The sequence below is a fragment of the Mucor velutinosus genome, assembly GCF_035048745.1.
Source record: "Mucor velutinosus strain NIH1002 chromosome Unknown tig00001542, whole genome shotgun sequence".
In the NCBI taxonomy this organism is placed as follows: Eukaryota; Fungi; Mucoromycota; class Mucoromycetes; order Mucorales; family Mucoraceae; genus Mucor; species Mucor velutinosus.
In genome coordinates, this window is record NW_027041924.1 from 1145100 (window position 1) to 1171627 (window position 26528).

The 26528-nt window shown below is 40.4% G+C and overlaps 5 protein-coding genes and 1 non-coding gene across 6 annotated transcripts; 4 read left to right on the forward strand and 2 right to left on the reverse strand.

Moving 5' to 3' along the window:
• Positions 1–972: 972 nt before the first annotated feature.
• On the reverse strand, positions 973–2635 carry ATC70_005062 (uncharacterized protein; the record flags this gene model as incomplete). Its single annotated transcript, XM_064824361.1, has 4 exons — positions 973–1131; positions 1197–2348; positions 2406–2464; positions 2533–2635. The coding sequence occupies 4 exons, from the start codon at positions 2633–2635 to the stop codon at positions 973–975; spliced, it is 1473 nt and encodes a 490-aa protein (XP_064677297.1).
• A 996-nt stretch (positions 2636–3631) lies between these two features.
• ATC70_005063 (uncharacterized protein) lies at positions 3632–6926 on the forward strand (the record flags this gene model as incomplete). The annotated part of the gene is made up of 8 exons (XM_064824362.1): positions 3632–3909; positions 3969–4033; positions 4087–4379; positions 4435–4463; positions 4522–4600; positions 4656–5576; positions 5629–6717; positions 6780–6926. 8 exons carry the CDS (start codon positions 3632–3634, stop codon positions 6924–6926), a joined length of 2901 nt encoding a protein of 966 aa, XP_064677298.1.
• A 373-nt stretch (positions 6927–7299) lies between these two features.
• On the reverse strand, positions 7300–8236 carry ATC70_005064 (uncharacterized protein; the record flags this gene model as incomplete). The annotated part of the gene is made up of 3 exons (XM_064824363.1): positions 7300–7381; positions 7440–7761; positions 8227–8236. The coding sequence occupies 3 exons, from the start codon at positions 8234–8236 to the stop codon at positions 7300–7302; spliced, it is 414 nt and encodes a 137-aa protein (XP_064677299.1).
• A 2465-nt stretch (positions 8237–10701) lies between these two features.
• Positions 10702–12026, forward strand: ATC70_005065 (uncharacterized protein; the record flags this gene model as incomplete). The annotated part of the gene is made up of 4 exons (XM_064824364.1): positions 10702–10856; positions 10913–10940; positions 11010–11415; positions 11479–12026. The coding sequence occupies 4 exons, from the start codon at positions 10702–10704 to the stop codon at positions 12024–12026; spliced, it is 1137 nt and encodes a 378-aa protein (XP_064677300.1).
• A 1884-nt stretch (positions 12027–13910) lies between these two features.
• ATC70_005066 (uncharacterized protein) lies at positions 13911–19880 on the forward strand (the record flags this gene model as incomplete). The annotated part of the gene is made up of 6 exons (XM_064824365.1): positions 13911–15229; positions 15285–15480; positions 15592–16458; positions 16531–17090; positions 17152–18394; positions 18465–19880. 6 exons carry the CDS (start codon positions 13911–13913, stop codon positions 19878–19880), a joined length of 5601 nt encoding a protein of 1866 aa, XP_064677301.1.
• A 1213-nt stretch (positions 19881–21093) lies between these two features.
• On the forward strand, positions 21094–21164 carry ATC70_005067. The gene has a single exon. It is a non-coding gene; the product is annotated as a tRNA-Gly (tRNA).
• Positions 21165–26528: the final 5364 nt, after the last annotated feature.

Below are 26528 nucleotides of genomic sequence, written 5' to 3' on the forward strand. Positions count from 1 at the left end.
ATTCAATGCTGATGCGGTAGACGCTTGATTGAATCTTTTTTTTTTTTTGGAAGAGAACGCTCATTCGAAAGAGGCGTACATTTGCAATTAAGAATTCCTGAACATCATTGGTCAAGTAAAAGTTGATTCTAGTTTGCCCAGAGAATACACACAATAGAGCCTTTCATCATGTGTTCATTTCATCAAATATAACATTGATCGTTCTCCTTTCACATATCTCCATGACAGAAATGGATATGCTGCACTTGAATAAAGGTGGTGCGTGCACTGGAAGTTTATGCTTTATGCCAATGCATCATTTGAATAGGCGAAAATTTTGTATTTCACTTCAAAGTTTTGGACCTTCAATTCCAAAAGATATTTGGCGCTAAAAGGCCCTGACTATTTAAGCCATTCTTGATGCTCCCGCCTGCCTCAAATGATTTGTATTCAGAACCAAAACGATCTAAAATTGTCTTTCTCTAGGTAATTAGCAAACCCGCAGCTTTTTTGTTCATATAAGCCGAGCGAAATAGCACTTTTATAATAGCAGACATAAGTAAAACGTCGTAACAACGTAGAGTGCTCAAGCTGACGATTTAATTCATCAAATCAAAGCCTGAACCAATAAAACGTCTGCCCTGAATTTTTTCATCGCCGGTTCAAATTACAAAAGGAGGAGCTGTCCATCATGATGGACAATGCTTGACAGATGCATGATCCAAATCATAGCAGTATGACAGTAGAATAAAATATTTGGCACCCCTTACATTAAGCTTAACCTATTAGTTGTGGCTTTATGGGTATTTGGTTTGCACATCGTTCACAATAATTTTATTTAATTACTCGTAAAATTAGGCATTCATAATCTCAAAGTTTCAATTTCTTTTTGTATGGAGAGTATGTTAGGCGAGATCTTCTGGCTTCGACTCTTGAGAGACTCAATTACTATATTTAAAGTTTTTTAATTGAATTTCAGATATGATATGGATTTTACTTACAGTTTTCAATAATGACAACATCTTTCTGTTTTACATGTTGATGAGGAGGTAATATCAATACGGCCTCTAGCAAAAGGACTGATTCCTCGTATTTTGTTTTACAGCTAAACAAATCTTCGCCCACAAGCTGTGAAACAGCTGCCTCACGACTCTACAGCAACACTCCATTGTTAGCAGTTTTGCATTGAATAATAATAAAAATCACCGATACTATACCATCTCCACTGCATTATCGTACAGCAATCTTTGAATGACCCGTTGATCGATCTTTTTCTTGTAGTTTGATTGAATCATTGTGAACTTGTTCAATTCCTCTGCTGCCCATCTTAAAATATCTCTCTCTTCGTCTGTGTATCTAGGGCTCATCTTGACCATGACAGCTTTACTCAACAGAAAAACAATCTTCCGCACCAATGCAACGGATTCTTCGCCCAGTGTTTGTCTTGCCGCATACATCTGACTAGAGTGGGTCAAATTATTGTATAGTTTGATCAAACAGTTTATAGTCTCAAATAATCGAATGTTCAGTGTGGTGGTGTTGTGATTAATGTTTTCGCTAAGATATTTAACAATGTCGTCCTCTTCGACAATGGATTCTCCGGCTATTGTAGATGATGAGGAAGAAGGTTCTGGCGCTTTCTCTGTACTAGCAGTGCATCTGTGAGCTCCAAATAAGCTGAACGAAGCCATAGAGATTGCTTTAGTCAACATGGATGCATTCGCACCAGCACTATGTCGCCTATCCCTTACTGGTGGCAGCGTGGGTTTCTTTTTATAATTGTCGACAGAATGACTTCTTTGGATATTTGGAATCAAGGGTGGCGTTGGTGATATGATGGACGATGCTAGAGGCGGTTCGCATTCAATGACAATGTATTCGTCTTCAATCTGTTGGAATTCACTGCTATCGATCAATGAGTTGAGGGCGATGTCCTTCTGGCGATCCATTTGAGATATCAATGTCACATAATGGCAAAGTTCTTCGCAAGAGGCTCTTTCCTCGGGACATCTCTTCAGTAGTACTTTGGCGAGATCTTTCAATTCAGTACTGTAGACATACTTTTCCGCTTTGAAAGGAATATGGTCTCTGTATGCATCCACTGTTGTACGGAGATTTTCCATGTCTGTTGATTGAAATAATGTGTGTCCAGTCATCAATTCGTACAATACTACACCCAGGCTCCATAGATCCGCCTTGTAGTTGTAAGGCTCCCCTTTTAAAACCTCAGGAGCCATATAGATTGGTGATCCCAAGACAGACATGGCCAGACTCGTCTTTGGAAGCGCTTTTGCAAAGCCGAAATCGCCCAATTTAACGTCAGGTACATTGATTGCGGATGTTGTAGGTGGTGTTACGAGAAAGATATTCTGTCAAAATTATTGAGTCCTACCATGAATTCATCAACGTCCTGATATATACCTTACTTTAGGTTTAATGTCACGATGAATCAAATTCTGGTCATGCAAATATTTCAAGCCAGAAGCTTAAAAAAAAAAGAAAGCTATGATGAACAAGATCAACTCATTTTATCATGTTATAACAAGAACTTACCTAATTGACCGAGAAAATGTAAAACAATGTCTTCTGGCATTCCTTGGCTTTGGTAGGTGTTTTTGATATAGCCATTGAGATCGCCCATCGAACAATACTCCATAACAAGATATACGTGTGAATTAGATTTCTGAAAAAAAATGAGTTTGGTAAATCAGAAATATGTAGCATAAATTTTGATCTTACAATGTAGTCTCTGCACCTAATCAAATGAGGATGGCAGATACTTCTCATAATCTCTATCTCTGTCTCTACGTAGCGCATGGTATCAGCATTCAGGATGAGCTTTGGTTTGATCGATTTGATAGCAACTGCTTTTTTCGTAGGCTTAAGTGTAGATAGCGTCAATAAAACTGAGTCAGAGCTATTCGGCATATATTTTACCTTGTGTTCGGCTTTATATACAACTGCAAATGAACCTTTGCCAAGCACTTGGCCCATTGAGTAGTCTTTGAGAGAATTTGCTAATGCCATTTTATGCTGTTACCAAGTGGTAATGAAATTAAAAACGAGGGAAAGAAATAAAAAAAGAGGGAAATCATGTGTCGAGAAAGAGAGAGAGGGGGGGGGAGCGGATCCAATCTCATCCACTGGGCCAAATAGAGAAGAACAGATTAAGGCACCCGGATCCACCAGGTTCAAGAGAATGTGTGTAACTGAATTCTCTTTCTCTCTTTGCAAAACAAACAGATGAGACGCATAAAGTATGATGATATGAAAAATCACAGCACCCCTATGCTTCTTTTTCCAAACATTTGTTACTCAAAGATTGAGAATCATTACGCAAATAGCCACTGACAGGACAGACAAGCATTAATAGAAAGAGAGAGAGGTTAAAAAGAATAAGAGCAAAGAGCTAGGTAGAATAAAAAGAACGATATTTATCTTTTGTTTATTACATGTACCTGTTTATTTATTATTCTCTTTCTCACTTGCGCTTGGGGTTGATTTTTCCCTGTCATATTTAAAGGATTTGAGCGCGGACACTTGCCTTACCTCTTCCTTTTTCTGTTTTGCTCTGTTGTTCCTAGCTTGATCCTGACCCTCTCTCTCTCTCTCTCTCTCTCTCTTCAACGCGTTACATTATACCAATTGCACAATGACTGAATTGTTTGTCACCAAAGCTGTGGTAAAATTGCCAAAGAAGACCAATGCCAACAGGCTGAGTCATCATTTCATGGTGGATACATCCTCAGACTACAGCACCATGGCAACACATGCCACCACAGCTACCAAACCGCATCGGCAAGCGTCTCCCCTATCGGAAGAGTACTACAGCAGCTTTTTGGTGACTGAAAAGCTGTACATTGATGGGCTACCAAACTCTGTTATTGAGACTGAAATTATGGATCTTGTCAAATCATGCTGCCCTGAAAGGTACCCTTAAATTCAGTTAACAGTTGATCGACATGATATTTAAAAAACTGCATATATAGAATCTATCTGAACCGTGGCCGTGAGTTTGCATCTGGCTACATTCAGTTCAAGAGCAAAGAAATGGGTAAGCTCATAGTATGCCTGTATTGCAAAACATGCATCTAAATCAACTTGTAGCTGATCGTGCTTATACGCTGCTGAATGGTGTCACTTTCCGGGCTGGTCTGCGATTGCAGCTCAAGATAAACCCTCCGTCTAGTGATTACCCAGAACCTGAAGCACATGCAGGTATTCTACACATTAAAAACTTGCCAGGTCATACAAACAACAACCTGCTCTATGAGCTGTTCCGTCCGTTTGGACCTATGATTTTATGCAAGATCCTGGTGGAACAAGCTTCGACATTTAAGGGGACTGCCCTGGTACAATACTTCAATCCACAAGATGCACAAGACGCAGAAAGCATGATGGTAAAAACTGTCGAATGTTCTTTTTCATCTCATGTTCTCACCTCTTTTTGTGCAGAATAACAAGAGTGTGCAAGGCAACACCATGTAAGTAAATCATATCGCTCATCAGACAAGACACGGCCTGCTGAAAAAACAGAGTTAGCTCGGTATTCCCTATCATTCCCAACAGCAGCAGCAAACCAGCAAGGTCATCAGTGCATTCTATCGAAACAAAGGACATTGTATGTGTAAAATTAATATGAGATGCTATCATCACTAAAAGCCATCATCATATAGACTTTGGATACTGCCAACACCGCTCACATCGCCACACCCCCATCACCGCTGCCACCGACACCTGCGCCCATGAACAACACAGCGTCGTCGCCCACATCTGTGATTCGCAGCGACGGGTCCAGCATGGTCGATTACACCAATCTTTATATCAAGAATCTAGATTTGAATGTGAAAAGCGTTGATTTGTTCAACAACTTTCGAAGATTTGGCCGTATCATCTCGGCCCGTGTCATGAAGAATGCACAAACAAAACAATCAAAGGGATTCGGGTTTGTCAGTTTCAGTAAAGCAGATGAAGCTCAAAAGGCAAAGCATGAAATGAATGGTGAATTCATCCTGTCAAAGCCTGTCATTGTTGCCTTTCATGAGCCCAAGAAAGCCCGTGAAGCAGACGTCAGTGTGTCACCTACTCAGTCTACTTTTAACGGTGCCTCACGTCAACAGATGGTTGCTACTTCTGTATCACCCCATTTGGTGCAACATCAACAGCAACAACAGCAGTACAACAGACTAAGCCCTCTCCCTCCTCCTACTCCATCCTTCACATCATCCCCTGCGCACCAGAATGCGTATGAACAGCAGCAACAGCAAAAGCAGCAGAGCAACGGTAGCGGGTATTATACGAACGGCAACAGAGTCAACAACAAGAATAATACAAGAACCCGTAATAGTATCGATCAACGATACGGTAATCTGACGATGCCGCAACAGAAATACAGCACTAATGGCAATAGTTATCAACAAACCTATACGCCTTCGCAGCCACCTCCACCAGCACCACCCTCTTCAGATGGCCTAAAGGCAAGCCACCAGCCAATGGAAAGAAACAATAGCAACTTGAGTCATCATCAACACCATCAGAGCAGCATGGGTGCATCTAATCAGTATGATCCGAGGCAGCACCAGCAACAAACAAACCAGGTATGTAATGTTACCACACATGGTATTCATTCGGTATTGACGTTTCATGTAGTACCAAGGATCGAGCAAAAAGGTATATGAACCCTATCAAGGGCAACAGCATACCTACAACACGCCTATCAAACGAATTCCGTCAGCTACTGATAGTGTGCAACAGCCTCCATCACTGTCCACATTGGCATCGGGTGCATTCATCAACACACCTCAACATACCAATGCCACTACACTCACTTCAGCTTCAACAAACAATGCATATCAGCACCCAAACTACTACCAGCAACAGCATATATCTCCACCTCCACCTCAATATCACAATGCAAATAACTACTGGTCCCATTCACCTCACGCTCAAAAGCAGCAGCAGCAAGAGAGACCTAGTTTTCGTCGACGAGGCTCTGTGGAGTCTATGGCTAGTGTCATGACTGAAACAAGCTCTCAAACACGAAGACAAACCATCACAAAAGCTGTGCTAGCTGTTGAAAAGAGCAACGACAGCAACTTGAACGACATTGTAGACATGTTATTAACACTGAGGAAGAAGGATCTTGCCACTTGTTTGTTCAATAAAGTCTTTTTGAAGGCCAAGATCAAGCAAGCCAAAGATGCTTTAGAGATCTTTGTTGAGGAGCAGCAACAGCAACAGCAACCAATGCATCAGAACCTCGTTTTCCATGAGCCAACTGTTCATATGTCTTCGCCTCCACCTGTCTCGACGATGGTGACCAACTACTATTATCAGCCCAAAGAAGAGCCAGCGCCAAGTTACATTCAACATGTTGCTCTTCCTCCTAAAGGTTCTCGAGCTATTCCAATTGTTGCACCTCCACCTGCGCCTACAACAGCGTCTTCGCCTGCTGCTGCTGCTGCTGCTACTGCTGCTGCTGCTGCCAGCCCATCAAAGACTGGAATGGCTCACAGTGCAAAAACGGCAAGCGCAACAAATGGAGCAAGCGCTGCTGCTCCACCATCAGCGTCAAACAACAAACCCAGTACATCTACCAATCCCAAAGTCCTGGATTCAAATACAATGAATGCTCAGGAATTAAGTGAAGAGATTAGCAAATTTCTAAAAACGTTGGATGGCTTGCCACTCCATGAAAAGAAGCAATCGTTGGGCGACCGATTGTTTCCGTTGGTCAAGGTATATATTGGGTCAATATGGACAAATCTTGTAAAATGCTCATCTCCCTCTCTTTCTTCTAGTCAACGGGTGTCAAGCAAGCACCCAAAATTACAATTCGTTTGCTCGACAGTGTACCGCTGGACGAACTCGCTTATACCATGTATGATAAGGACAAGTTGAAACAGCAAGTGTCTCAAATTTCTGCAACCATCTCTACAAAATATTAAATTATTCGTTCTAATTTGCATAAAAACTCTCTCAAAAGTGTTGTTCTACTCTCTCCATCTATATGAGCGTATCCTTTTGTCATTCCAAATGATTGTCAGTGTATGTATGTTTGAACAGCTCAGTTTTGTGATGTGAAAATCACACTGCACAGCTACTGGCCTTATTTCAGATGTTCAGCCTGGAAGCTATCAGATCCTACGTGCCTTGTAAATGCCATCCTTCCATAAAATCATGTAGTACCTAGACAAAACACTGGACAAGCACAACAATTGGAACCTCATAAGGGTATAGCTATGATGTTACGATTCAATGACTTTTATTTCGGTAATGTAAAGGAGACAACTGATATAAAATTTCAAATGATCAAACACCTTAGACAACGGTACCGGAGGCAGAAGCAATACGAGGCCACAAATCGGCACACTCCTTGGCAACGGGACCAGTGATGGCAGAACTGCAAGTACCATGTTAGTTTTTCCATTCTTTTAAACACTCGTAAACAAGCAACTTACCCCTTCATTTCACCCTTGGGGTTGACAATGACACCAGCGTTATCCTCAAAGTAGAGGAAAACACCGTCTCTACGGCGCCAGGCCTTGCGTTGACGGATGACAACAGCGGCCATAACCTTCTTTCTTAATTCAGGCTTACCCTTCTTGACGGTAGCAACAACCATGTCACCACAACCAGCAGCGGGAAGTCTGTTCAAACGACCCTTGATGTTACGGACAGCAATGACATACAAGTTCTTGGCACCAGAGTTATCAGCGCAATTCATAACAGCACCAACGGGGAGACCGAGGGTCATACGGTACTTTGTGCCGGAAACACTAACTAGAACAGCACGTTAATGTCAACATTCAACATGACTAAATCAACAAGAAAGCAGCGCCTCTTTTTCTCTCTTTCTCTATGTGCAGGCTGTGTCATATCATATCATATCATGGTATCTGGGCGTTGATGCGCGGCTGTCAAGTACAAAAAGGTTGGGCGACGAGGTGGTGCCATATCCATGAAAAAAGCAGATGGCAATATAATTCGAACAGGGTTCTGTTGGCAAAGACGAGCTGAATCGATTGCAGTTGATTCCATGGATTGATTTGAATACTGTTGATGGATGGATCCATATTGCCATACATTTTGCATCCAATCTGCCCCCCCCCCCTCGATGGAAACTACCCATCCCATCATGTCCCAATCCATCCATCCATCTACTAGTTGCTGCTTGCAATAGAATACAATATGACACTACCCAGAGATCGACGCTGCTTTCCTGAATTCATGATGATTAGAACGCACCTTTAGGCATTGCGTAGAGATACGGATGAGAGAGGAAGTTCTTTCTCTGATCCCCTCAAAAGGCTAAATGTTCGACAGCGTTGTGCTTCCAAAGCCCGTCGATTGCCAAATAAAGTGACTGAGAAGTTTTTTTTTTTTTTTCTTTTATTCATTGATCGTCTGCATTAAATCCATTGTATCCATCACTGCATTCACACCGTGTCTCTTTTTGCAGGGAAACGGCATCATGATCACTATGGAATGCCACCGAATGAGACTAAAAAAAAAAAAAAAAAAAAAAAAACTAGCCTGCTTTTTTTGACATGGGATGCAAAGGACGGTACTTGAGCCTACATGCGGCAGTGATGAGTGTGCCTAATCACTTGCCTATGCAATGGCATTTGAGGTGATGCCAATTAAATCTGCAATTCTAGTACACTTTTTCGAGAGAGCTTGACTAGGTTGTGAATACTGCTTCAATCACAGGTGAATTCATTCATTAGGACTAAAGAAAGGCAGACTTGCCATATCCACAATGGACACTTGCATCAGGATACGTGTTTTGGGACATGGATATACTGGCAACATCTCTTTCAGTCTAATGGCAGCAGATCAGTCCAATGATATCACTTTTAGAATAAATAAATAAAAAATACCAAATAAATGCAGCCGACATTAGCCAGACTACGATGTAGGAATACCTGGTCCGCAACCTTCGTCTTCCTGGCTTCAAAAGCATTGATTGCCTCACAATAAGGCCATCAGTAAGCCAAGCAATCATTTCTGCCTGCCTCCACAACGAATTAAAATCCCGCTCTGGTGCTCGCTGCATGCCTTGAATCTTGCGAGCATAATGTCTGACATCTGCCACCCACCATCATCTCTAGTATTTACCAGAAAACTATATAAAAAACGTCGGAGTGACCGATCAGAGATCAGAGACGTAAAAAAATTAAAGCACTGAGTACCGTACAAGGCTCGAAAAAACCACCGGCGAAGCTAGCATTGGGGAGGGGGGAAACTTGGTCCCTCCACCAAGAACATAACGCATCTAATTCAACATTTGGTAACGTTGACCTATAAGGGGTTTTACCTTAGCGAAGCGAAGGTGCAAAACCATAGCATTCAAACAGCCAATTCAGCTTTTTATTTCTATTATTATTAAGCCTACCAATAATATAACGCATCAAAATTTGCATGAATTAGCTTTACCAAAATCAATGTACCTTTTAAGAGACATTTTGACTGAAATTATTGAGCAATTTAATAAAATTTGAAATGAAGCTTTTAGCGATAATAGCCATGTTTTGCATATGAAAGCCTCATAAAAGTAGTTTCAGAGGTTGCTTTGGATTAAGAGAAATATTTTGATGTGATACATACCATAATAAAAGTCTTCATTTTCAAGGTGAAAAATGCGATCGTTTGATTTTCAATGAAAACCATGAGGGGTATCTCACGCTTTTTGGTCGATTTTCGTTCATGTTTTTTTGGTCCCTAAAAAGTTGAGCAAAGGTGCCAGGAAGTAAATGCTAGATGAGGGCAATTGTTTGGTGCTATTCTGACAATCTAAAACGGCCTTAAACACGAGAAATCACGACTCAAATGCACCCAATTTTTGCTGCTTTTGCATATATTTGAGGAGTAAAAGGTAATTCTAGTATAGCAACTGCCCTTATATGAATCTCTTCCATTGAAACAAATGTGGAGCATCCTAAAAGAGTCAGATTCACAATGATGAATGCCTCTTACGTAGCAACAAAAGACTAAAACGTTTATAGAGTAGGATATCCAAAGAAGCTCACGGTATCTAATGAGATGGACAAAGGCAATTACCAGCGCTGGTTCTCGTCCATGCAAAGAAGGTAGAGAGCCACCGAAAGCGTAGAATGAATTGTTTGGCTTGATGTTTGTTTGGCATTACGCGTAGGTTTGCTGGCACGGAAATAATGCATGTCTAACGTGTGGCGGCTTGATTTGTTTGGGGGTATTTACTGACATCGTCAGCGTAAGTTGCCTATCAGCCTAGATAAGCTTACAGCCTGAGCGTTCCAATTACAGCTACCGTTCTCGTTCCGAGGATTTCAGCTGGCACAACCCACTCACTGTGACATGATGATGATTGCTTTTTCTCTTCATCACAATCGCAGTCTTCGCGAGTGCAACTATCAGATGATGATCACACTGTCAGTGAACTCAAGCTTCTCACAAGGGATGCAAAGAGTACTTGATAAGATACGGGTACGATGCTCATGTTTTGAAACGTTTCATCCATCTTACTTGACATGCACAGTGAGCACTGGGTTTCAATGGCAATGCCAACGTATATCTTTTGCAATTTAACTCTATAGGTATCCCCATAGTTTTGAGCGAATCACAATGCAACCTACGAAAAAAGGAGGGGCAAAATAGTTTTGAAATAAGAAAATTTTGACCCCTTTAATTTTTCTCTCTTTTTCTCTCTTCTGATATCCTTATATCTTATTTTTTTGTAGAATGACTTCTTCAGATAATACCCTTGAAAGTATCCCCGCTGATCAACAAGGCAGCTTCTCTTCCTTTCTAAAGACCTTGGCCTCCTTCACTGGAGATCTCTCCAGTTTGACCTGCCCATCGTTCTTATTGGCCCCCATCTCATTATTGGAATATTCGTAAGTAACGAGCTACAAGAGTACAAAGCAATCTGTGTATTCATGTTAATCAATAGCTCCTTTTGGGCTGATCAACCTGGACTCGTAAGTATCACAAGTGTGTTAGAGAGGGGGGATATAGACAGGGTGTTTAACGTCTGTTTTACTACCTAGTTGAGTGCTGTCGGTAAATCAGATAACGCTGAAGAACGCTTCTACGCTGCTATCAAGTGGTTCATCTCTTCCTTGAACGGCTCTTTCTCTAGCCGTGTCCCCAAGGGAGAATGGGAAAAGAAGCCCTTCAACCCCATTCTTGGTGAGCAATTCCTCTGTAAATGGGATGATAATACCCGTATTGTTTGCGAACAAGTCTCCCATCATCCTCCTGTGTCTGGTTTCTACATTGAAAACAAGGAAGCAGGTGTTATTGTCAATGGTCATGACGGTCAAAAGACTCGCTTTTCAGGTACACAAATGTTGGTGGATCAGATTGGCTACTGTACACTTAAATTGACTCAACGTGATGAAACTTACTTGTTCACACTACCCTCTGTATCTGTCAATGGTATTTGGTACGCTGGTAAAGTATTTACAGACAAAAAAAAAGAAATCACATGTGAGACTGATAGGATCTGTTTTGTAGCACCTTATGTTGAGTTGTACGGTACCTCTTTTGTCCAATCCACAAGCGGATTTGCTGCTTCTATCGAATATACCACTAAGGGTTGGATCTCTGGTGAAGTTCATCACTTCAAGGCTTCCGTTACTCATGAATCGCTCTCTACTCCTACCGTGATTGAGGGTCAATGGACAGGTAAATCCACTTTGACCAAGAACAAAAAGACTGAGGATTTCCTTGATTTGACTACTTTGGAGAAGCCCAAGCCCTTTGTCAGGCCTGTAGAAGAACAAGATGAATTAGAATCTCGTCGTATCTGGCAAAAGGTATCTGAGGCACTCAAGGCTGGAGATTATGCTACTGCTTCCAGCGAAAAGTCAGCCATCGAAAACCAACAAAGAGCTCTTCGCAAGGAACGTGAGACAAACGAAACTAAATGGGAGCCCAAGCACTTCAACTCTGTTGAAGGAGAGGCTATTTACGGCGATTTGCGTGAAAAGATCATAGCTAGAGCTGATTCCAAGTTTATAGATACTATGGGCGAGGGTGGTTGGATGTACAAAGAAGCTTAAATGTTATAAAATAAAGGTTATATATACCGCATGAAATGTTGATCTTGGTTTAGGATTCTCTTGTGTTTTCAGTGGCCCTGGAAACGCTGTTTGGGATGCTGTATATCAGAACTATGCTTACGAAATGCTCCTGTTCTATTCTTTATTTGTGTTTACATTACGGTTGCCACATTTACATGGTGATCGCCACAGAGTCGATCGTGGGGGAAATACAGTGAGCAGAAGCTATGTCTGCCACATGAGCAAGATGACAGCATGCATAGTTCACTTGTCCGTCATCGTTGCTACAGCGCACATTGGCAACAGCTCGATGTAAATCCAGAACAAAGACAACAAGACAGTAAATGACGACAGAATAACCCAAACAACATGAAACAAGATGACAATAACAAACACAGTTTAAATTATGCGCACACACACTTGTAATCTGATTACAAGCCGTTTCCCAAAATTGACGACAGACAATGTGATTCTTGACAATGCCAGCATTCGAATGAGATAAAACAAATAACATTTTAAATGGTTAAATTACAAGGTGGAGGGCTCGTGGTTTGACACACACACACACACACACACACACACACACACACACACACACAAGCACAGCTGATCCTTTTGATATGCTACAGCTCCCGTTGAATGTCAATTCAGCATTCAAGAATGGGTCAAAGGCTTAGTATCGCCCATCATGCTACATCAACCTTGTAATTCTGGCTTTCTTTTGTTTTCATGTACACAATGGCAACAATAAGATGTTTGGTCAACAAGTGATATTGTGGCTTTCTTACACCTGCATTATGAAACAGTAAATAGAATCTGGATAAACAGCACACAGACACATGATGTATGTGTATGTGTGTATTGGGTCAAAAACGCAGACTGGTAAAAAAAAAAGAGCACAGCTTGGTGATGGTTCGAAATAACGTCAATTCAAGAACCCAATGATGTCGCTATTCGATCAGATCTCCTCCTGATATCTTACAACGTTTCAGACCATAGAGTTCGATCGGGGAGAGACACGCACATCATGAGAATCCGTGTATCACCAGTTCACTATTGTTTTGTTGTTGTTTTTGCTGTTCTTTTCGTCACACATCTTGCTTAACAACGAGGTGCGTAACAAGATGATGTCCGACCGCGGGGTACAACAACAAAGCATAGCCATGATTTCTCAAGTTACAAGGCTGGTTACATAAAGAGGTAACAAGAACCTTGCTTTCCATGTGTTTCCATTTGTACAATTCCTTTGCTGAATGTTCAGTCTATGCAATTTCGCTTTCAACGGGCGTTGGATGCCACATTATGGCGAGTAACATCAAAGCCCTCACTCTCTCACTCTCTCTCTCTCTCTAGGCGAATGATGAGATGTATCAATTTTCTACATTGAATCATGAAACAGTAAACGCATTAGTTGATTATTTTTCCATGTACATTTTTGGAGGGTTTTCACTCAAATTTGGGAATCTGGTTTGTACCATCATAGCTCATCAGCAAGCTCTATCCCCTTGGTTCTCTTGTCTTGCCTCTCCCCTTTTATTTTCGTCCTTTTCCTCTCTCTCTCTCTCTCTCTCTCTCTCTCTCTTTTCTCTGGTTTTTTTTTTTTATACAAGATCTCCTTTCATTTCCAAACAAATCATCTTTCTCCTCCTCTTCTTCTTTTGCTTCCTTCTCCTTTCCCCTTTGGAATCCATTTTTTTTTAGACACTCAAAATTTTTGCTTCTGTTGCTGCTGTAGTTTTGCTGCAGGAAAACACCTGATCTCAGCTTATTTAAACAATATAAAAAGAGAACGAAAGAAAAAACGGCATTCCTTTCTTTTTCTTCTTCCTTCTTCATTTGCTACTTTTTTTATATTTGCATTAAATATATTTCAATTGAATTTTAATGGGGGCGAAACCCAGCAAAAGTATCATTGACGATGAGGATGCTATCTCTCGAATCAATCATGCCAGCAGGTCAGCCACAAATGACAGATCTTGGTCGCATCAACACTATTATCAGAGAAAGAGGAATCATCTCAAGCAAGTGCTGACGCCAAAGAGCAGAAAAAAGAAGATGGTTACATCCAATAATCATGATAATAACACACCATTACCATCGACACATCATCCAACATCTGCTACTACTGCTACTGCTGCTACGACACTGCACGAAACTCCGAGTACCTGTGCAACAGAACACCAATTGCCTAATCAAACCATGGTAATAGAACATGTACAAGAACAACAACAACAACAACCAGAGCAGGCCGAATCCAACTACATTTTGACCAAACGATCGTCGCCATCAAACAGCAGCTCACATTCGCCGTACGATCCACTGAAATCAAAGAAAATGCGTCGAACCAACTCGCCATCCGTGGTAGGATGTAGCAGTGGAATTGCGACGAAGCATCTATCTATTATTAGCAATAATACAACGCAAACAACAGACTACTCGAACAAAAGCAATATAAGCAGTGGTGGTTGGACAACCTTATCGAATGACCCATTCTCTCAGATCGAAGCAAACACATCTGCATTTACCGAAATCACAGATCAATCGACCATTTCAAGAAAATCGCTTTATCCTGTACTGGAGGCCTCTTCTGTCAATAACGCACCGCCCTCTTATTATCACCATCACCACCATCATGCATCATCGTCAGTAACAAACGTGCCGCCTGGCATTTCGTCGTTTGATATCCTCGATCAGCTAGAGAAACACCCTCAGCATTCGCATCATTTAATTATTAAGGAGGCATATCAAAGGGCGCAGCAACAGAATGATGGCTACGACTGGAATCAATTCTACCTCGCTATGCACCAGTATATATCACTGCCAAACAGCTACAAAAGTATTGGTATCGTGTATCTTGCCAAATGCTTCATGTTTGGCTTGGGCGTTTCGGTCAACATTGAACGTGGATGGAAGCTGCTGAAATCACATCCATCATGTGAGACAACCTACGCTCTAGGCCGTTGTTATCTCGATGGAACCGCTGCTGCTGCTGTTCATAAAGAAATCCAGGGGGTAGATAAATTAGCCGCGTTTGAATGCTTTAAAAACGCCAGCGAATATGAGGCTACCAACGAGTCCATACTGTCTACCATTGGCGAGTCGCAATGCACATTAGCCCGCATGTTGTTCCAAGGTGAAGGTGTTAGCCAGAATACACAAGAAGCTTTGAACTATTTAATGAAGAGTGCCGAAAACAACAACATGTAAATTTGCATTATGTAATGCTTTTTGTATAAAAATACCAACACATTGTTATAGGTATGCACAGTTCCTTATCGGTGTTCATTATGAGCGAGGATTCGATATTGCACAAGATCTTGAAAAAGCAAAGCATTATTATGGAAAAAGTGCGGACAGAGGCTTTCCAGATGCACAGGCTGCATTAGGCAGCAGGTTAATAGCAGAGGCTAATTATGCACAAGGCATCGAATGGCTTGAAAAGGCTGTGCAGATGGTAAGTTGTAGTCGTAGCAATAGTTATCTCCTCTCTCTCTCTCTCTCTCTCTCTCTCTCTCTCTCTCTCTCTTTTGCCAGTGGACTAACCTTGTTTCACTTGTAATTTTAGGGCAATAGCCGTGCGCACGTACAACTGGGCATTTTGTATGATAAAGGAGAAGGTATCCAGCAGAACAATGATATGGCTCTCCTTCATTACAAGGCAGCTGTCGAGAACAATAATCATGCAGCTCAGTATATACTCGGTCTGGTTTACTATTTTGGTCGATTGGGTAGACAAAAGAACCACAAGGAAGCCATTCGCTTAATTAAGCAATCTGCAATGGCGGGTTTGCCTTATGCGCAACGTGTACTGGGCCAACTCTATCAGCAAGGCAGCATCATGTCATCATCACACGATAATACAACCAATTCAGACAGCCGACTACGAACAAAGAAGAATGAACGTGAGGCCATTCGATGGTATAAGCGTGCTGCTGCTGGAAAAGACGTCTGCGCTCTGGGTATCCTTGGTAAATGCCATGAACACGGTATAGGTGTCGACATTGACTTGGAAAAAGCACTTGCATTTTATGCCAGGGCTGCTGAAGGAGACAGTCCATACGTTTGCAATGCGTACATCGATCAAGCACTTTTGCTGCAAAAGATGGCAAGACACACAGACGCTTTTCGCTTGTACACGACGGTATTGACGAAGGGCGTTGCCGACAAGGACGCCCTATCGATTGAAACAGCCAAACTCTCCATTGCACGATACCATCTCTGCCGTGATATTCCAAGCGTGCGGTACGATCCCTTGCTGGCCCATTCTATGCTGCAAACTCTGGTTGAAACTACAAACAACCCTCATGCTCATTATTGGTTAGGCTCTATTTATGACGAGGGGATTCCAGGCTTGTTTGATATTGACCGTGAAAAGGCATTCAACCACTTTTTGATTGCTGCAGATGCTGGTGACAATGACGCCACTTTTTTGGTGAGTAAAGTCAAGCGTGCGTGTTTGAATGTAAACTAACAAGGAACAACAACGTTGTCATGCATATTTTAGGTTGCATATATGATGTCGAATCATGTAATCCCTCACAAGGGCCCCGCTGATGCCTTTCCATGGTATCAAAAGGCTGCTATCAAGGGCCATCCCATGTCCATGTATTCGCTGGGCCTCTGCTACTACAAGGGGATTGCGCAAGAAGACAACAAGCCCAAGCTAGACACTGCCCTGGAATGGTTTGAGAAGGCTGCTCGACTCGGGGTATCGGACGCCATGGCTTACATGGCTCGTATCTATCTGCAGTTTATGGTAGCAAATGCAAACCAACCACAATTAGCTCAGCAACATTTTGTCAAGGCTGTGCAATGTCTCAAAAAGTCTGCAGAAAAGAACGACACCTATGCCCAGCGTGAACTAGGCAAGATCTATCTGACAGGAAAAGGCTTGACCACAGACTATGCAATGGCCGTTGATTTACTGAGCAAAGCAGCTGCAAAAAACGATGCTGAGGCCATTACTTTCCTGGGCGACTGTTACCACAAAGGTACTGGTGTTGACAAGAACATGGACACTGCCGTTGAGCATTATTTACGTGCTGCGACATTAGGTTACCCATAGTAAGTACCAGTAGCATGCCATACATCAAGTACCTAATCTCACCAACAATGTGTCAATTAGCGCTTATTCAGCTACTGCTGAACTCTATTACGAAATTGGCAACATGGAGCTTGCATATGATTACTATGTTTTGGCATCTAAACAAACAAAAATCGCACACAACAAAATTGGAAAGACGGCTCGCATGATGATAGCTCGCTTAGCTCTTGGTTACATTCCTCTCGCTCAAGAAAACCCCACTCTCCTTCAAAACCTCATCATGTCCAACAAGACCATCAGTGCTGAGGCTGCTTTTGACTTGCTGTCTACACTTGCTATTCAAGACCAGTTTCCTCAGGCATTTCAACCGCTTGGCTGCTGCTATCTCAATGGCACTGGTACTCAAGTGAATCCAATGCAAGCCATCTTTTGGTTCCGTAAATCTGCGGAAGAGCTCAATGACAGTATTGCCTATTTCAATCTGGCTGACATCTATGGCAGCGGGCTGGTTCAAGGCGTACCTGTGGACATTCCATTGGCTCTGTCCTATTTGAACAAGAGTGCTGATATGGGATACACGGAGGCACAGTATCGTATGGGTATGATCTATCTCCAAGGTGAATATGGTGTAGGTATGAACGAACGTACCGCAGCCAACTGGTTCAAACTATCTGCAGCTAAATCGCACGCTCAGAGCATATGGATGTTGTCTCAAATGGCAGGTCTTATCAACCAAAGCGAATTAGAGCTGCAGTATCAAAAGACAGCTGCATCACTGGGTCATGTTCTTGCCATGCGCGTCCTCGGCCAGAAGTACCTTAAACAGCTGGATGTCCCCTTCTTGAACGCTTTAATGCAACAAGAGTACCTGCAAGAAGCACTCAAGTACCTCCACATGGCTGGCGATGCAGGTGACACAGAGTCGCTGGTTCTTTTAGGCAAAACCTACAACAATTGCACAAAAACCAAGATCAAGTTTTCTGCTACCAACACGAACCAGCACCACAGCTTGCCTACACCTAGTAACACGCATAGCAGCTTCTGTGATGACGATGATGAGGAAGAAGGCGAATCAAGATTCCAATGCGAGGAAGATGAAAAGAATTTGGCCATTGAATGCTTTGAGCGCGCCTCTGCTCTGGGTGATATGGATGCCACAGTCTACGCAGCAGAAGCCTGGTACGAACAAAAGCAATACGCAGCCGCATTAGAATTTTTTGAAAAAGCTGCAAGTCAAGGCAGTGTTCTAGCACGTTTCTTCTGCGCACGTTATTGCATTGAGGGATACGGCGGCAGTCAATTGAATCCAGAAAAAGGCTTCCAGGTAAGAAAGAAAAACGTAACACAACAAACAAACAAACAAACAAATTGACTAAATGAGGGGCTATTTTTAGGAGCTGCTGATATGCGCCAATGACCTGAATTGCGTTCATGCTTACAATACGCTGGCTCAGTGTTACGAAAACGGAGTTGGCACAGTAAAAAATGATCAACTTGCATACGAGTGGTACGCGCGTGCAGCAGATACAACGCACGATGCCGAAGCTTTCTATCGCATTGCTCGCATGTACGCCCAAGAACGCATCTCAACTGAAGCCACAGTCAACAAGGACATGGAAGCCTGCAAATTCTACAATCTGGCTGTCAATGCCACCAGTGACAGCCACGGTCCATCCTGCTACCAACTGGGCTTGTATTATCTCAAGGGCATTCCCTCACCATCGAATAGTAACTCATTCCTGCTGCCACCTGACATTTGTTTGTCGATTGAATATCTTAGAACCGCAGCTGACCTCAATGTACAAGAAGCCATGCTTCAGCTAGGTGTATTGTTCCTGAATGACGACTACTCTTTGGAAGAACAAGAGGAAGGGCTGTCGAGACTGCAGCATGCTGCTCAGCTGGGTTTGAGAGAAGCCCAATTCGAACTTGGATTGTTCTATCATCGCGGCAAAGAAGTCATTGTATCCAGCCGTTCAGAGGAAGAGGATCAGGACGAACAGGAGCACACGGAGGAGGACGACCAAGACGAAGAATGCGTCATTATCCCGCAAGATTTTGAAAAGGCCTACGACCTCTTTTGCAGATCTGCAGTACAAAAGCACCCGACAGCAACCTTCTATCTTGGTATTTACCATCAACATGGCATATTTGTCGCACCTGATTTAGCTGTTGCATTGGAACAGTTCGAAATTGCGGTGGAACTGTTTGAAAAGTACGACACTGCACCTGACCGATGGCAAGCCGAATTCAATCTTGCTCGCATCTTGCATCATGATCTGGAAAGCCGTGCTCGTGCATACCAACTATTTCAAGCTGCTCATCTCCATGCACCTCAAGAATACAAGTTTCTCTCTGAAATCATGATTGCTCGTTATCATCTCCATGGTTGGGCCAATGTCACTGTGCAAGCAGAGGAAGCCGCTGCCACACTTATCCGATTTGCACAAGAAGAAAAGTACGGCTACCGTGTCTATTTACAAGTAGGTGAATGCTTTGAGCAAGGCCTTGGTGTAGAAAAGAACTTGCGTCAAGCATTCCATTGGTATGGCGAGGTTGTGAGTAAAGCTTATTTGATCGACCAACAGTCCTCGCAAGAAATACTACCCATGATGCTACTGGATGAAGAGATTGAAGAAGATGAAGCCTCTGCCATGTTCAAGCTGGCTGAATTCTATCGACAAGGCTTGGTGGTGTCTCGAGACACAAAGAAAGCAGATGATTTGTATCGACTTGCTGCTAGAAAAGGCTCTCAGGCTGCCCAAGACTATCTCTCCCTTATGCTTCAAAATACTAATCTATATGACTAATCCCTTCCCTTGTTTTAATTTATGTAATATTTTCGTTTTCCTCATTGTATCAATTATTTTTTTCATATTTATATTCCCCATTTACACTCATTTTGTTGCTATTATTATTATATATTTCTTGCTGTATATACGTCGTTATCAGTTTATTATCATTATTTATTAAAAAGATGCACTCTGTGTATTTTTATTCATCCCTCGATATCTGTTGCAAAGCTGTACTATATATTTAGTTGCAAGAGAAAAAGAATAAAGAACAAAACAGTTTCTTTCGCCAAGCTACATTGTGCATGAGAAAGTTGTTGAAGAAGTGTGAAAAGGAAGACGCTGACATGTTCATTTTAGCTTTCTAGAAGTATGTCAAGTATTATTCAACTGAGAGTTGAAAAATGTCGTCAGTAATATTTATATAACGAGTGAATGAAAGATATACTTATATTACTGTTGCTACATTTTATTAGGACAATAAAACTATTGTTCGCTCGAACATATCGATAAACACCCGCTATTAGACATCTTTGCTCCAAAAGACGAATCTACATACAGGATATTGTCCTCATTACAGGGCGTATATAATGTTGCGCCTTTAATTTGATAATGATATTCATAAATTACACTTGAAAAGCTAATGCAGCGAGAGTATTGTAATCGCAAAGTCAGTGTAAATGTTGGAAACGGATAGATATAGTCAATTAAGTTTGTCAAATACAGTACAGCTTGTCAGATATCGTATCAGATCTTAGAAATAGAACCCTGTTTGGTTCTTTCGATTTAAAGCACTGTACATGTCACTTATGTTGCAAATTAGTACCACAAATCAATTTTTGATTGAAAAAAAATGAATATTATCATACTGAGCTGTTTTTGTGCAATGTGTAGGTTGTCGGTGGAGATCCTGTTGTAATAAAAATGTCGACAGGGAATCAAAAAAAAAATCCAAGCTGCCAACAATGCTTTGAGCATGCAGCATGCTATCTTTCAATCATATATATATTCAATGAAGTAACAATGAAGCTGTTTGCCAACGCCAACATACATAATAAATGCAAGAGGGTCCAGCTTACTCTGAGATTGAGGTATAGATCACGAAATGCAAGTGCACAAGGCTTGAGCACCAGTTCAGGAATAATACTCTTATTGGCTCATAATTGTAGCATCGCTCAAGCAATTTTTAAAAATCTATATATTTTTGTGTTTGAATTGATAAAACATCAAAGCGCGGTTGGTTAAGTGGTATAATCTTCGCCTGCCACGCGAAGGGCCGGGGTTCGATTCCCCGACCGCGCAATCTTTTTGCACATTTTACGAGATGTAGTGCTTGTAGTGTGCTGTTGCATTTAGCTGTTAAGCAGCTTTACCTCTTAAACTTTTTGTAACTGAATCTCTCTTTTTGCTGTAAATTGCCTTCGCTATTGAATAAACTACGTTTCATTGTTTACTACTATATTGGATCCTACTTCTGTTGCTACAATTTGACATTAAACTCTTAAATGTTTTCTATATTCGATTTTTTTTTTGTATGGAGGAACGCAAGCTACTACCACTCGTATTTATTATGTTATTAACATGTTACCAGAAGATTATTTTACCTAAAACAACTAGTCTATAAGCGTGTGCACAAGAGGGACAAGAGGGGCATGGCTGCTAATTTGAATTGTTACTGGAGCAAAGAGTGTGTTCCCACGAGAAGGACCCAAGTGTGGAATTTGAGGCTTGATAGACTAAAATTCACGGAAAAAAAAAGAATAAAAAAAACAGTAATGTCAACTTGATAAAGGTATGTTTTATTATCAAACTGACAGGTGTAAAGTAAACTGAAGTCTCTCTACTGGCCAGGTAGATGATCCTTCTTATATACTATAACAATGGATAAAAGTTCTATTAATTAGATTGACAAATAAGTCAACTCAGATCAACTAATGTCTAATCATGCCAAAAGACAACTCCAGCAAGCTAATCATGATTTAGCTCTGTCTGGATGAATAATTAGACTCTCATCCGAAGTACCCTGATCTATCCTTTCCATAAGGATAATTAATATCGATCTAGTAGCATGTATCCGATAGGTACAGTCTTCTTAGTCTATATTAATAGTACATATCTGAGTGTATATCGCTAAGCATACATCTTTAGCATGTATCTGGATATATGGCATGTCTATAGCATATCGTATGCATGTCTATAGCATGTCTCATATATAGTACAAGTCTGTAGTACATAAAGTATCTGTAGCTAGTATCACGGATATAAGCATGTGTCTTATAGCGTGGATCATAAAGTGCACATCTGAAGCAACAAGCTCATATTGCATTAATCTTGGTGTCTATCCAGATATGGTAAACATCCGTAGTCAATGTCGGAATACAAGTATAAGTCTATAGTGCCATCCATGTCCGTGGTGCCATCTATAGCCTATATCTTATATAGTATGAATCTTATAGTACTAGCGTATCTGAAGTCCATATCTTCTCATGATCATAGTATAAATCGATATCGTACATCTAATCCAGTGTACATACAGTTTATATCTAAATCTGGTAACTGGATGAACTGTCGGAATGCAGATCATAGTGGATGTATTCCACACCAAGAAATTTTTGACTAAGGATAATAGTACTGTCAGCACTTGATCAGATGGTTATTGCGAGAGAACAAAGATACTCGACCGAAGCCGTAAGCGAGAGAGAGAACAACCAGAACCACACCAACAACAAACCAAACGTTCACGTCAGTGAAACCCATCATCCACAGTTGAGAGCAGAAGAGACTCAGTATATGTGATAAATCACATACCCTGGCTACTCCTGACGTTTTTCTTCTATATTGAAAAAAAACCTTGGTAAGGGAAAAACATAGCGACTATGTACTCTGTCAACTATCGAGATGGGAGAGACCATAATGTGCGCCATTACCGCACAAAACTAGGGAATCACCCCGTTTGATGACCAAAAATTTCGTAGAAAAGGGGAAAGAAAGGTGACTATATTCGATTATACTCTGAGCTCTATATCCAAGAATTACAAACCAGTTAACACTCAGCCTCGTATCATTTTGACAGATGTTAATTCAAAACTCTTAAACATTTCTGTTTTCTAATGATGGAAGAAGCACACTAATGGGAATCAACTCCACATTTATTCACCATCTTTCAACAGCAAATATAGTGTGGAATACATCCACTATGATCTGCATTCCGACAGTTCATCCAGTTACCAGATTTAGATATAAACTGTATGTACACTGGATTAGATGTACGATATCAATTTATACTATTAGATATGGACTTCAGATACGCCAGTACTATAAGATTCATACTATATAAGATATAGGCTATAGATGGCACCACGGACATGGATGGCGCTATTATAGACTTATACTTGTATTTCGACATTGACTACGGATGTTTGCCATATCCGGATAGGCACCAAGATTAATGCAATATGAGCTTGTTGCTTCAGATGTGCACTTCATGATCCACGCTATAAGACACTTGCTTATATCCGTGATACTAGCTACAGATACTTTATGTACTAAAGACTTGTACTATATATGAGACATGCTATAGAAGCTCTGGCATAACTCTATCATAAAATATTGACAATATTGCCCTGACCAAAAAAAGGTCACCCAATTTTTTTGCTTGCTATCACACGTAGATTTTGAAGAAAAATCCATGATTTTGCATTATACCCTTTTTTGACCATATCTCGACAAATACTCACTGGATTCGCACAAAACAAAGACCATTCGATAGCTCTACGTTATATCCATTATAATATAAAAATTTCAAGTACCAGATGTACGTTCCCTTCATAAATTTGCTCAAAATCATATATTTTATGAGCTACAAGCAGGGGATATTCAACTTTTTTTTTTATTTATCTATAATAGCCATACCATTGTATAGAGAATTGAAAAAGAAACAGAAGCTATTAAGTTTGAAGCTCTCGTTCACTTGGTAAAATTCAGAGATATGGCCATTTGAAAATCGGTCGTTTGGAACATTTTTCGTCATTACTCATCGACATCGCCCTCAATAACTCCACATCAAACATGCCCTAGTCAATCAAAGTACTCTCTACAACTTTCACTACATATACATTCCACATTCATATAGTAATTTAAAAAGTTTTACTAGCAGCATCTATTCAAAATTAACCAATTGTGAAAATCTTAAATTTCTCGGCAACTATGTCATTTACGCAAATATAAGTTGCACCATCGTTTAGAGGGCAGAAAACTGGTATAGGAACATGCTAGTCTCAAGGCTCTAGCATCAATATTTGGAAAATCGATTTTCGATCGTCCAAAAGTTGAAAACTTCAAAATCAAAAAAACATTTTGTACATCCAGGTCCTCATAGGTAAAAAAAATTAGAATCTCGTTAAACTTAAATATGTTGTAGAATAATGATATTGGAGCAACTTCTTAGTGGGACTATTATATTGGAAATGCATACTTCATGAGATAATCAACATTGGAGATGCTATTTTTAAGCGGGGGAATATACATACTTTAAATTGGAAAAGTTATTATTCTTAAATAAAGCAAGCTACAGTTGTCTAGTCTTGACAACAAGATTCTTCAACATGTCAGGTATCCATTAATAACTTAAAACCAACAAGTTAATATGGCCCTTTTCGTACGCTCCGATTTTTAAAATGCTCGGTCAAATTCATCCTTGTGAGGCGTACACATGCGGAAGGCCAACGGAGCTTCAATTTCTATTGTTCTGAATGATGGTCCATGGGATTCTGAAACCTATCAATCTTAAAATTACGCGTTTCTTGATAGTAAACACCCCTTCAAACTTATATGAAACTTGTAGAGAACTCAAAGGAGAATACAATGGTATTTATATTAAGTCTCTGGTGTACATTGTTCACCTGATATTTGGTACGACTGTTTTTGCGATTCTTTGATTGTTTTCTAAGGATTAATCAGTATCTGTCATCAAAACATTTTGTTAAGCATTACTAAACATTCTAGACCAAAAAATTTCCTATCGAATGAGCTATCGCTTGAAGCTCTGGCATAACTTTATCATGAAATATTGACAATATTGTCTTGACCAAAAAATCGTCACCAGATTTTTCGCTTGCTATCACAGGCAGATTTAGAGGAAAAATCCATGATTTTGCATGATACTCTTTTTTGACCATATCTCGACAAATACTCACTGGATTCGCACAAAACAAAGACCATTCGATAGCTCTACGTTATATCCATTATAATATAAAAATTTCAAGTACCAGATGTACGTTCCCTCCATAAATCTGCTCAAAATCATATATTTTATGAGCTACAAGCAGGGGATATTCATTTTTTTATTTTATTTATCTATAATAACCATACCATCGTATAGAGAATTAAAAAGGAAACAGAAGCTACTAAGCTTTAAGCTCTCGTTTACTTAGTAAAATCGTGCGGTATGGCCCTTTGAAAATTGATCATTTAGACTATTTTCCGTCATTACTCATCCATACCACCCTCTATAACCCCACATCAAACATGACCTAGTCATAAAAATCACCTTCTACAACTTTTACTACACGAACATTCCACATTCATATAGTAATTTAAAAAGTTTTACTAGCAGCATCTATTCAAAATTAACCAATTGTGAAAATCTTAAATTTCTCGGCAACTATGTCATTTACGCAAATATAAGTTGCACCATCGTTTAGAGGGCAGAAAACTGGTATAGGAACATGCTAGTCTCAAGGCTCTAGCATCAATATTTGGAAAATCGATTTTCGATCGTCCAAAAGTTGAAAACTTCAAAATCAAAAAACATTTTGTACATCCAGGTCCTCATAGGTAAAAAAAATTAGAATCTCGTCAAACTTAAATATGTTGTATAATAATAATATTGGAGCAACTTATAAGTGGAAACATTATATTGAAAATGCATACTTCATGAGATAATCAACATTGGAGATGCTATTTTTAAGCGGGGGAATATACATACTTTAAATTGGAAAAGTTATTATTCTTAAATAAAGCAAGCTACAGTTGTCTAGTCTTGACAACAAGATTCTTCAACATGTCAGGTATCCATTAATAACTTAAAACCAACAAGTTAATATGGCCCTTTTCGTACGCTCCGATTTTTAAAATGCTCGGTCAAATTCATCCTTGTGAGGTGTACACATGCGGAAGGCCAACGGAGCTTCAATTTCTATTGTTCTGAATGATGATCCATGGGATTCTGAAATCTATCGATCATAAAAGTACGCGTTTCTTGATAGTAACCACCCCTTCAAACTTATATGAAACTTGTAGAGAATTCAAAGGAAAATACAATGGTATCCATATCAAGTCTCTGGTATACATTATTCACCTGATACTTGGCACGATTGTTTTTGCAATTTTTTGACTGTTTTCTAAAGATTAACCAGTATCTGTCATCAAAACATTTTATTAAGCATTATTAAGCATTGTAGACCAAAAAATTTCCTATCGAATGAGCTATTGCTTGAAGCTCTGGTATAACTCTATCATGAAATATTGACAATATTGCCCTGACCAAAAAAAGGTCACCCAATTTTTTTGCTTGCTATCACACGTAGATTTTGAAGAAAAATCCATGATTTTGCATTATACCCTTTTTTGACCATAACTCGACAAATACTCACTGGATTCGCACAA